Source organism: Clinocottus analis, unplaced genomic scaffold (assembly GCF_023055335.1).
Source record: "Clinocottus analis isolate CAN_PGR_092001 unplaced genomic scaffold, fCliAna1.0.p SCAF_15, whole genome shotgun sequence".
In the NCBI taxonomy this organism is placed as follows: domain Eukaryota; kingdom Metazoa; phylum Chordata; class Actinopteri; order Perciformes; family Cottidae; genus Clinocottus; species Clinocottus analis.
Genome location: NW_027175876.1, coordinates 10,050,627 through 10,063,457, shown reverse-complemented (window position 1 = coordinate 10,063,457; position 12,831 = coordinate 10,050,627). Strand labels below are relative to the sequence as shown.

Sequence of the window (12,831 nt, the reverse complement as noted above, 5' to 3'; positions counted from 1 at the left end):
CAGTTAAATTTGGGTAATGGTGTTATCTATATTTGTGAGGACCAACTCATGGCAGACAATTTTGAATATTTGTGTTTTATACTCAGTAAATCGCATACTCACATATTTGGCTGATCCGAGGTAGAAAAGCAGGTTATCAGGTGTGGTGGTTTTAACATTAAGGATGATGGTATTGTACCGCCCTTTCCTGATATCAGGACGATAACTACGGAGACAGTCACCACCTGATGACACTGACACTTTAATCTGGAAAAAGGAAGAAAAAGAATAGAAATTTAAATTGTTGTCGCAAACTGTTTCGTAATTTTCGAACATTGACATTGCGACCCAAATGGACTATTTTAGAGTGAAGACAAGAGAGATTCAAATAAATAAAAAATTCAGAACGTAAAAATAAGTGTTTTACAAAGAAAGGACCATTGTTAAACTGCACTTGCAGCAAAAACAATACATGTAAAATAATTGCATCAATTAATTAATTAGTTGTGTTGAACAAAACAAGGTGAGTTTACAGATATTTCTGACCATGACATCTTAGTTAATGGTTGTAAAACTATTGTTGAGGGCATGATTGTGTCGTCATACACTCAAACTCTCAGTCGGACAGTGTGTTGATGACTTACTGAGTTAGCTTGTTTCCTAGCTTGGTTGATCAGTTCCTTGATTTGTGAGATGTTTCGCCTTAAATTGTCCTGCAGCTTTTTGATTGGCTGCAGCTTCTCCAGGAGCCTGTCAGCTTCATCCTCTAAATCCTTCACTTTAGCTCCTGCAGCGTGGACTGAGGGGCGAGAGATAAAAGTAGAGTAGTGATACAGAGCAGTGTAGTAGTCGTTATCATAAATACTGTACAGAGTATTAGAGCTGAGACAGCATGAAATGATGGCAGCTGTGGAAATCACTAATATTACTCAAAGAAGGAGGCGAAAAATGGAGGACAAGCGAGAAAGATGGAGAAGCCAGTGAGAGCCGAACAATTAGTGTAGCTCAGCATTCAAAGAGAACCTTTATTTTATACCATTTAAAGTCACATAAAGGCTTGACACTGAATAAGACAGAAATTAAGAAAGAGAGATGGAAATAAAAAGGGAGGGTTCCATGCTTTGCAGTGTGCAGAGCTGTCATGCTCGAGCAGAGCCGGGTGGAACGGAACGGAGGCATTATTAGAAGCAACTACTGTTTACTGTACAGCTATTAAAGATGGTCATAAAACTAATGGGTGGTGCACCGATACTGTTGTTGAAAGCAGATCATTTAGTCATCGATCTGGCCTGAAACCCGCTTTTAAATAATGCTGTTGATGAGAAAGTGTTTTTGTGGTGATTGGAAATGTCCTGAGAAAGTGTTTCACAAGGAAAGCCGACAGATGCCTAGAAATCTGTGCTGGCAGGTAGTTAACATTACACTCATCATTATTTGGTAATTACAGCATTGTATTGGTGCACCACTTATAACAATAAGTAATAATACTAAAGTAATTGAAATATACATACTGATGGCTGTGGGGATTGAAAAAAGAGAGACAAAGAGACCAACTGTCAGTTTCCCTGTGATTTCAACAATGTATGTCTGAGACAATAACCCCTCGAAAGGTAATACATTAAAAAGCACAATTTAAAGATCTTAAATGGTGCTTTAAGATCTTACTTTGCTTGTGAAAGTAAGGAAAAACATAAGTAAGTAATGGATAAACAGGAAATAAACAAATATTTTCATACAAATTAAGTTCAATAGCGAATCAGTTTTTAAGAGAGCAGTGATAGTTCTTCATGACTTTCTCCCACTGTTAATATTTAATTTGCCAATAAAAAGTATTTATCAATGTGGAACTAGGCCCAAAAATGTTAACTGGAATATATTCAAAATACAAGATTGTCCTGCTGCGTTTACTTGTTATAATGTTGTTGTGTAACGAGCCAATAGTGAAGAACTTTACTGTTTTTCTCTGGGTCCTGGATCATCTGATTGGCTGCATTGACAGTGTCCTCCAGCTCGGTGTAGTTCCTCTGAAGGCCGTGAAGCTGCAGGTTCAAATCCCCAAGGCGCTCCAGGACGTCTATGGCCGTGGCGTTAGCATCTGCTGCCACAGCCTTCGTGGCTGCTAGCTTAGCTGCTGTGTCTGTCAAAAGAATGTAGCGAACAGAAACACACAAGCTTTACAAATTACACTTATCAGTGGAATAAAATGCATTTTTGTTGTTGGCGAAAAAATCTGCATCTACTGTATCTTTAGTTGTTTGTTATATATTTACTCTAAGCACACTAGACAGTTTTGTAATGTTCTATCATTAGTTTCACACCATAGCTAGACTATCCTGCTGACTCCTGAAACACAGCCGACAATGGGAACTTGTAGTAGAGACATAAAGCTCACTTAATCTCAGCAAAATGTTGTCTTTATTGACCTGCAGAACAACTCTTTGCCCCCTTCATATCACAAATTGTTCAGAGTCCTGTAGATTTACAGCCATGAATACCAACGTCTTCTGTGTGTTAGAGGATCATGGTGTTTATGATTGAAACTCTACACCCATCCCGTCAGCTGATAATCACTGCTGACATTTGTTACAAGCTCTGGTAGATCCTGCGAAAATCAGACTGATAACCATTTAGTTTCTGCAATCTGACCGTGACATGTAATAGTATTGTGTTCACTTACTCACATGGCTCTGAATTGGAATTAAATAAGCTGTGTTAACCTCTGGGTCATCGCATTTTACACTTTGTAGTTGCTGGATCTACCGTTTTTCTGCGTGTTGATCCCAAAGCAACCATGTGCATCACTGTGGCTCAACAGCCTCGCTATCGCTGCAGTGTATTTCTCTGAGTACTGACATGTGTCAAGTTGAGTTTACCAGAGCAACTGACCTCTATCGGCACAGCGATATTGATCCACTCTCTCTTTATCTCACTCCTACGCACAAACACACACACACACACACACACACACACTGTGTGTTTGTGCAGTCATACCATTGGGGATAGCGTTGAGCGTTGCCATGGTTCCGTTGACAGCTTTCAGCAGGTCTTTGGTTTTGTCTCTCGCTGCTTTAACTCTGCCCTTCAGCCCCGCCACACCATCTGCATTCTCTACACACGCACACACACAAACACCCACACACACACACACACGAAGATGATGATGGTTTGATTTGAAGCCATGGCTGCCAACTAATAAAAACACATCCCTCAGCTCCCTAATGGGAAGAGTGATTGACAGTAAATCATAGAGGCACATGAAGAGTGACATTGATAGGAGTTAAACTGTTTAGGACTTGTGTACACTATGAATATTAACTGTGATCCATTTAAAGACTACGCAAGGGGCGATGCCCTACGAGGTGTCTATTATAAGAATTCATGTAGGGAGTCTGCTGCTATTCGGACGGTTGCCTCCGTGAAGTCCATGGTCACTTGCCAAAGAAATAAAATGAAGACCATTTAGCCTTTTCCAACTAACAATCACTACCTTCCCATAAGGTTCTTGTGCAATGGAAAGCAATGGAGCAGCCCTGACGTGCGATGTGAGACTAGAAGACCGACTCAAATGTTACAATCACGTCACACTAAATAATACAGGATGCATTTAATTTACAATTAAGTTGTAGCAAGTGCATTTCAGTAAAAAAAAAAAAGTTCAGTGATAGAGAATACAATATGCACTTTATTTTTCATATAATTTGTATGGCAAATGCATTTCAGTTCAGTGTGTTCACTGCTGAGAGACTACGTGCATTACAAAGACCTTTTGAAGTAGTTTTGGTGCAATTATTTCGCTGAGTTATCAATATGTACAACACATATTAGACTATCCAGGTGGTACAGCAAGTTGTAATTTCAATGTCAAGATTACCACAAACAAATGTGTAGCCTGCTGTCGGCCGCACCCTGAAGCAGCATGTTGAATAGCGAATGGCGTCAGACAATCACTTATGTGATGCAAATTATCAGAACGTTCTGAGGGGCAGTGTACGTATTTCTTGCACCTTGTGTGCGACAGTTTTGTTTTTTGATATATAATATACATAATGTTCTGTATGGAACATATTGTACACACACAGAATCACACAATGTCTCACACACGCACCTTTGACATCATTTTGAAGTTGTTTAGCTTGGTTTAGCAGTTTGTTGCTTTTTTTAAGGGCACCTTGAGCTGCTTCCTTTACTGGGACCTCTGGATCTAAAACCTGTAAAATCAAAGCAAACTTTGGATTGCTAAAATATATTCTGAGAAATGCATTCAATAGACTTAAATTCTTCTCACATTCATTCTCCAATTTCAACCAATCCTTTCTTTCTATCTTTGTATCCTTTTTTTTTAGCCCTTTCACCTTCGGCCATTTACAGAATGGAGTAAAAGTAAAGACAGAGGTGAAAATTGCAAACAAGAAGGATGAGTCGAAAAAGAAAAGGGTAATGTGTTGGCATGCAGAACAAAGGCAAATAATAATAAAAGGAAAATACTGTGATGGTACTAAGAGGAAAAAGAAAACGAGGAACCAGGACAAAAGCAAATAAATGGAGAATGAACAAAAAAGTAGAACATGGAAAAAATAATTCTAAAAAAGGAAAAAGAAAGGAAAGGGGAAATTTCAGGTGTGTGTGGTCATGATAATAAATGAAGGCGAGGGGGGGAAGGAGGAAGAGAGACTGAAAAGTGCTTTGATCTCTCAACCACGACTAATGGAGAGCCCAAGCTTACATTACTGTTACTTCAAGCAAGACACACACACCAACAAACACACACACACACACACACACACACAGACGTACACGCACCATCCTCTAATGCTGAGAGTACAAGTACAGGCTTGATACCTAGAATGCATGCATTGATATTTCCAGTATCTATGAAGTACATGAATATGAGGAGGAATACATAGAGTTTAAATATTCATATACATTTCAGCTTTTGACAGTAAACATATTGGAAAACATAGAAAGGGAATTGATAACATCATGAAAACAATGTGAATATTATTAAACCCTGAAGGAAGAAATAAGCTTTCTGAATAGAAGTCAGACATCGTGTGAAGAAGGTGTGCGCACTTACCAGTGCAAGTGCTTCACTTGCACTTTGTTTGGCTGCCTTCGCCTCCTTCTCCGCTGCGTCAATGTTTGCTTTAATGTTGCTATAGGCCTTGAAGGCAGCTGTTGCATTGAATGAAAGATTTTTAGCTTCAGCCAAAATACTGTGAGGAGAGAGAGTACCAGAAGAGAGAAACGGCCGTGAATTTATTATTCTCATTTTGATATAAACACATTTTTAAGTAATGAAAATCAAAATGAAGTCTACTGAGACACTCCATTTACCAGCTCATGTATGTTATTGAAATCAGAGATTGTCAAATTGATTTGTTCTTCTAAAAAATAGCTCCGCAATTATTATTATTATGCAGTTATTGTCTTTAAAATGTTATTTTTTCGATTGCCATCTACCCATTCGCGGCACAGAAGCCAATTGGGATCAATGGTCCAAAGCGACAAAGCTAATCATGTACATTGACATGAAAGAGGAAAAACAAATCTTAGTTGAAAGGCTATAACCTATGACTCTGTATAAGCGCCATTGTAGAACTAAAAAAAAGCCGGCGTACGGGGGTAACATTGGGAAGAATTTCAAGATCTGTGAATTTAGGGGGAAAATCTATGGTTAACAGTGTTGCCTCACAGCAAGAGGGCCCGGGTTCACTCCTAGGATGGCTTGCCCTCCTGTGTGGTGTTTGTATGTTCTCTTTCTGTCAGTGTGGGTTTCCATGTTCTCCGCTTTCCTCCCACAGTTCTGACACCTGAGGTTAGTTGATTACACTAAATTGCGTGTGAATGTGAGCGTAAAAGATTGTCTGTCCAGGGTGTACTCTGCCTTTGCCCAGTGTCAGCGGAGGAGCACCCCCACAACCCTGAGCCGGATAAGCGGTTACAGATGATGGACGGCTCTATGATTATCAAAGTGATTATAGAGTATTTGTCCGTAAATCCATAATCTACCAGATTAATCGTCGAATAATGCCGCCCTGTCCCGAAAGATAAACATTTGTGTGGTAATATGTTTATATTTACCCGTCCAAAATGGCTGCAGATTCGTTTAGCTGCTTGGCGTGTTCCTCTGCGTTGTGGACGTGATCGGCCAGGCCGCCATCACCTAAACCACTGGTCAGGTGACTGACCTTATCATCCAGCTGGTCATGAAGAGGACCCAGCTCGCTACCCATTTCCTCCAATTCCTACGGAGAGGAAACAGAGGCCTTCTTGACGGATACATGGTAACAACCCATGGTCCACGGTAATATCCTTGCAAATTATTGTAGGTAGTCATAATGTAACTAATTACAATTATTGAATAGAAGAAAGAAAAGAGAGAAAGTCAGAACTCAGAGAGATATTCTCTTCTCTCCTCCTACGAACTGAAAGGTGATTTACAGAGTAACAAGGGCTCCACAGGTTTCCACTTGGTGGTCATTAGTACCTCTATCTCCTTGTTGATGTTGTCAGAAAGCTGGTTTGCTTCATCCAGAAGACGCTCTCCTTCTGCAAGGACCTCCTGTGCTTCCTGTTTCACCCCGTTCACTGCAGAGCGCTTTCTCTGCAAAACACAAAACCAGGATCAATTGCTGTAAAAGATAATAATATGTCAACTCATGAACATGCAAAGGGAAGGTCATTGTAAAAATGTCCCATTACAATGTCCTAAAAGCTCCAGCTGACGTCATCAAATGGTTTGTTTTTCTGACCAACAATCCAACACCTTAAGACCTTCAATTTATTATGACAGAAGAAAGGCAGAAAATACATTTTCAGTTATTGACTTTAATAAAAGCAGTTAAAGGACACGAGGGACTGACAATGAATGACTTGATTAAATAAAAGTATGGACCTCGGTGCATAGAGTGCATATACTACTTTCTTCAGTGCATAAAGCTTTTCCTCATAGAGAAAAACATTGCAGGGTCAGGGAGACACAAAGACAGATAAAATGAATGAGAAGGATAGTGTATTGTGTGTGGGATCACTGCAGAACGCTTCCTCTAGGACATGTAGAATAACCTTCCCAGGAAATGCTTGTTGTTCTGCTCTGTTAGGGATCTGTGCTGCCTGTGAGCTTTCCTTGGTGATGAATCACCAAAAGGCTTGAAAGGAAAATAAGAATAAGTAGTGAGTTGAATAGATGTTTAGATAGATAGAAGGCTTTAATGAGGTTTTTCCAAATCGTTACTCATTTAAAAAAATAATGTGATTAAAATCAGCCAACTCACATGGATTATAATGATATAACAATGAGTATAGACAAAGTCCAAAACCTGGTAATTCATCTTTTTGCTTCACCTCAAAAACGGGTCTTTAAAAAAAATCTGTTCAAGATTACTCTGTCGATCAGAGTAATCCAATTGTGATGCGTATTAATGTTTCTGTCATTCTTTTCCACAAAAAGCTTTTATCTGTTTATCCTGTGCTTGCCACAGTAAAAATCTAACAGGACAGAATTTAATTATGAAATCATTTAAAGTAGTAATTGAACTACAGATGCTTGACAAAAGAGTGAGTGATTTTTAGATGTGATGTAGCATTCAAGCACACTGCTTTACGACTGTGTTTGTGTATACAAAATGTGTATGTGGAGTTGGTGTGTAACTGCACCTCCAGGGCTGTGAGGTTAGCTTGGTTGTGTTCAGCCAGCGAGCCAGCCTGTCTCGTCTTTCCCTGGGCAGAGTGGAGCAGGTCCTGCGCATCCTGCAGCTTCCCCTCATGGTCTGAGAGCTTCTCTTTTATCTGGGGAAGCATTACGTTAATGTCATTAATTTAGGGAAATCACAGAAAAAAATAGTACAAATGAGAAGTTATAATTACCTCTGCTTTTAGGTCTTCTGTGGCCTGATGGGGGTCGCCAAATAATCTCTTCACTTTCTGATACAACTCCTCTGCTAGGCTGGAAGAAGAAAAAGGGGAGCGATGAGAATATTTATATTTTGGTTACTTAATTCAGTGTTGTTCACAACTTACAAATGTTGATGGGTGGAATAAGTTAGAGCATGTGAATGCAACAATGCAGAGAGGACAAAAGAGAAGAGTTATAATGATGTGTGGCAGGGCCTCTGCTAGTGTGAAGACAATAATCACTCCGTATGACCGAATGTGGAAATGCTGGAATTAAATTACACATTTTCTTCTATTGATCCCTCAGGCTAAATTGGATTAAATCGTGGCAGTGTAAAACATTTCAAATATCGTCAACATTAATGTGTTTGTGGACAGTTGAAGCAACATGTTATTGTTGCTACAGCATGGCAGTGAAAACAAAGAGAGCAAGACTACGAGAGAATTAAAATACAACCAATGCTAACATGGACCTTGTGTGAGTGTGTGTGTGTGTGTGTGTGTGTGTGTGTGTGTGTTTGTGTGATGAAGACATTTCAAGACACCTTAAGACATAACTTTAACTAATAACTCCGTTTTAAGCAACAGATACCCAGTGTTGACAATTCAAATTCACAGAGTGCGTTCAACAAAAAGAAACTTCAAACAGTCATCAAGCTTTGTTAAAGGTGCATTTGACCAATTATTCACAGCTTTACTATGCTGTGTTCACCTGAACTATAGTTAACAACTCTTTCCAATGTAAAGACATAGAGGAGTTATGTCTACCTGGCATGCATGTGAGCTAGATTATTATCACTACAGCTCTGCAATGCGCTCATACTGCGGTTACAGCTGATAGGAAGCGTCTCCCCCTCCCTCTGGTTCTCCCTCAGGTAAACACTGTTGGCTCTGTTAGGACTGTTGCTGTTGTTGCACTGTTTAAAGAACCACTAACTGCCAGCGCAGCCGTGGCCATGTTGAGAGCCGTGTGGAGGCAATCCCTCAATCATACTTTGAATTAGCAATTCATCCTTCATGGATTATGCCATCAGAAGTGTTTGTTTGATGTTCAAACAGCTACAAAAAGCTGTGCGTCTTGCTCATTTGACAATATGATCTCCACAGGCTCCCCAACACAGTGCCCGCGACAGCTAACTAACCTGGTGATCCCCCTCTGACTGAGAGCAAAACTATGACTATCTTTTGGGAGATGCGGTCTAAACATGTGTGCCATTATACACAGGTTTAAATCCTTATTAATTACATTTTGCCCGTGTCTGTAACGATAGGCTGTGTTGGGACTTCAAAGAGGAATTTACTAAGAGTGAGCTTATCCTTTTAGAGATTAGAGTTTTATTGCAATAAATAGGGTTCCCATTTGAAAATGCATATCTCCTTGGTTTCTATGCAAGGCAGAAAGAGACAAACTCTTGGGGAGAAAAGTCCAATGCAAGACAGGAGGAGGGAGTGACTTAAGACCGAAATGCGTGAAAGTCACACTCAATGCGTGACACTGGAGAGGCCTGCAATACATAGGCCTCGCAATGTCAAATATAGTTCTTTGCTAGCATAAGCCAGCCCCTTCAGTCCACTGCTGTTATAAAGATGTTGCAGTGATGTATGTGTGATGTTGAATGTTGAAGTTGTCTGAACTTCCTCGCAGGCTTCGCTTCAATTGACCCGCCATCAAGGTGTGTAATGCAGTCTTTAGTTCATTCCAATTTGTCTCATGATACTTTGCATTGACAAGAAATTCTAGAAAGCCTTCTCACTTTGGACGTATTCAAAACAATTACATGAGCATATGTTTGCCAGAGTCCCTTAATTAGCCTTATTTTTCACCTTCAGCATTAATTAACACAACAAGGAGCAAGTGTCCTCCAGTTGACACCACTCAGAGGACAAGTTCACACAGTTTAGGAGATACATGCAAGGTAATGACTGGATTTGATGAAACATTAATGAACCCTATGGGGACGAGCGCAAGGAAAACGGAATATATTTATATTAGTAAAAACAAATGGGAGGCGTGTTTAACTATGATCTAACTGACTAGTACAATGTTTCAATATTTAACAATACAGTATATGAATTAAAAATTAAATAGAAGCATGTAAAACGTTTTCAGACTAACAGCATACTAAAAAAATACATAAAATATGGAAAGATATTAAACTTGTATAGTGTAACTGTGTTAGCTTTGTGGATTTTTCTGAAGCATCCCTTTGTGATGTATTGATGCTTGGGGAACTGCTGCTCTTGGTGAAATCTCAAGGTTCAGTCAAACAATCAACTGCAGACTGACGGACAAGTGGTGATTACACTTTGTCTCTTTTCTTCTCAAATTCTCTCTTACTACAACTCTGTTCGTCTGCCCGTTGTTCTCCTCTCGCTCTGACTTTCCTTTTCACTCCACATTTGTATTTCTCTCTGTTTTCATTCCTGCGGCAGTACAGTACATTTAATTAACTCATCGACCTCATCAACATTTACTGCTGAAAAAGACAGACAGAAAGAGGGGGAGGAAAGGATGGATGAAGAGAGTAGATTAACAATTCCATCAAGTGTCTTGAGAGAGAGAAATTAAGAGTGAGAACAGTGAGAATCACTTTGTTAAAACATCAGCAGAAAGTTGTGGCTCCGGGATGTGCAGCAATCAAATATCTGCTCAATGGAAGACGTGTGATCCTGTCGTCCTCTGTGTCAACACATATAAGTGAATAAAGAAATCACAGGATGAAAATAATTTAAAGGACCTTCACAGCAAACCATTTTGCAAACAGTGCTGTGTGATGCTGCATTTTATTTGAACACTTGAGGCATCCAAGTTTGTTGCCTAATTCTAATAATAAAAATACAATAACATAAGCTATTGGTTGCATGGAACAAAAATATACCCCAAAATATACCCAAATATCTAAAAATAAGAAGCTGATTTACACAAGTGTCATATTACACTTAGTGTGTTTTGTCCAATATGTTTGCTGCATATATTCCTTTTTTATTTTTGCATTATTCATTTTAAAAAAGCTTTGTATTTTGTATGACTCTGGCCACTGTTATTACCTTGTATGTGCCATGTTTTTTTTCTTCTCTTGTTCGATTTTACTTCTGGCATGTTCGTAAAAAAATAAAAACTTCTATATGCAGGTGAAATTTCTTAAGGACAAATTTATGCATATTCTACTTCTCCTCTTTCTCTATGTTTCTCATTGAGCGAGTTCAGTAACAGGAAGTCAGTGGGGAAACACCCTGCAGAACGAGAAGCAAAAAGTTGGAAAAGTGGGATTGCATCCCAGCAGGGACGACAATACTTTGAGACACACAAGGTGAATGACTAGCATGCAGGTGTGAGCGAAAAAACAATAACAGAGAAAACTATACAGTTGAAAAAAAGTGTGGTTCCATGCAAAGAATGATACAAATCAACCAACAAAACTTGAACAAAAGAAACACTAAGACAAAAAAACTAATTACAGCAAAGTAGGTGCTCAATAGCAAAGATGATCAGGTATTTCCTGTCTCCAAGCACAACTATTTTTGGCATATTTTCACTCTTTGTTAAGAAAATTACTTGATATCGACTCAAAAATATGTGCACTCTGTCACAAAGACTGTTTTTGCAAAGCTTTTCAAAATCTTTCACTTTCTTGTGTTTGGGAGAAAGATATATGATACGTGTGTGTGTGTGTGTGTGTGTGTGTATGTGTGTGTGTGTGTGTGTGTCCGTACTCCATCTCTTCCTCTGCGATGCTCTTCTTCCCTCCCAGCTGTCGTTTTCTCATCTCGGCGAGCATGGCCTGGATCTCCTCCTTCATCTCCTTCAGGCTTTTTTCTGGAGTTCCATCTCTCCTCGAGAGTGTCTGGTTCAAGTCGGCAGCCTTCGACTGGAGGTCTGGACACACAGACACACGTGAAGACTGCTGTGAGCAAGGCCTTTACCATGGTATAGACATTATTCATTCACATTTTCTGTGGGTTTATCACTAAAATCATTAATTGATTATAACAAGACTACGAGTCAACAGCCATGCTAGTCGCTCAAAGAAGCTGTACTATATCCATTTATCTTCAGGTACGATCTTGTCTTGTCTAATTTATGGTACAATTCCAATATAGTAAAATGTACTATACAATGTAAATGATTAAAAAACAATGAATAAAACTTGAAAAATAGATGATTAGATCAATATTTTCATAAAAATTGATTGTATTTATGTTTCACTGACAGAGTTTACAATGTATCCTGTTGAAACAACCTCGCAATTGTTTACTGAAAGAAAGCATGTGTACACATAGAAACATGCAGTATGTAGAGAGACATTAATATATCATCTATAAACTGTACACAGACATACAGCTCTGAGGAAAACTGCCAGTTCGGAGCTTGAACGGTAAGAAAGAAGAAAAAAAATCACATTGTTTGATCTTTACTTATTTAAACACATACATACGCTGATAATCTCACACACACACACATACACACACACACACACACACACACACACACACGCACAAACACAACTGTTTTAACACCATTCAAAGCCAGATATTTTGTCAGACTTCAGGTTCGCCCTGCTTTCATCAAATTAAATGCAGTGAAATCTCAAACCAATCAATGATGAAACTGCACTAAAACACTCTAAGGCTCATTTGAATAAAAGTATTGGAACTTAATGAGGAGTGTGTGGGTGTCTGTTCAAGAACAAAACAGGATAGTCACGAGGTGTGTTGTGCATAACTGTGTGTATGCAGCAAGATGTTTACTTGTTTGTGTCTGCAGTCATGGTGTGTTCCTCTCTCATTTAAAATGTAAACGTCTGATTAAAGCAAGTTAAAACTTGGAAGTGTGTGCATGTGTGCGTGTGTGTGTGTGTGTAGGTGTGTGGGCCGGTATGTCCATCTGTGGTTGTGGCAATGCAGCATTTCCTATCATTTGAAATGTAAACATGATGTGATTAGAGCCAAGACCGAACT

The 12,831-nt window shown here is 39.2% G+C and overlaps 1 protein-coding gene across 2 annotated transcripts in view; it reads right to left on the bottom strand.

Moving 5' to 3' along the window:
- The window catches only part of lama2 (laminin, alpha 2), a 165,875-nt gene that overhangs the window by 28,307 nt on the left and 124,737 nt on the right, over window positions 1-12,831 (bottom strand). For both annotated transcript variants that reach the window (XM_068577698.1, XM_068577700.1), the window contains exons 39-49: window positions 11,587-11,749; window positions 7,846-7,924; window positions 7,636-7,767; window positions 6,467-6,583; window positions 6,061-6,224; window positions 5,054-5,192; window positions 4,085-4,187; window positions 2,971-3,087; window positions 1,934-2,116; window positions 624-778; window positions 103-246 (exon numbers count right to left, since the gene is read on the bottom strand). In XM_068577698.1, the coding sequence (XP_068433799.1) occupies window positions 103-246; window positions 624-778; window positions 1,934-2,116; window positions 2,971-3,087; window positions 4,085-4,187; window positions 5,054-5,192; window positions 6,061-6,224; window positions 6,467-6,583; window positions 7,636-7,767; window positions 7,846-7,924; window positions 11,587-11,749 (1,496 nt within the window). The remainder of the gene's footprint in view (window positions 1-102; window positions 247-623; window positions 779-1,933; window positions 2,117-2,970; window positions 3,088-4,084; window positions 4,188-5,053; window positions 5,193-6,060; window positions 6,225-6,466; window positions 6,584-7,635; window positions 7,768-7,845; window positions 7,925-11,586; window positions 11,750-12,831) is intronic.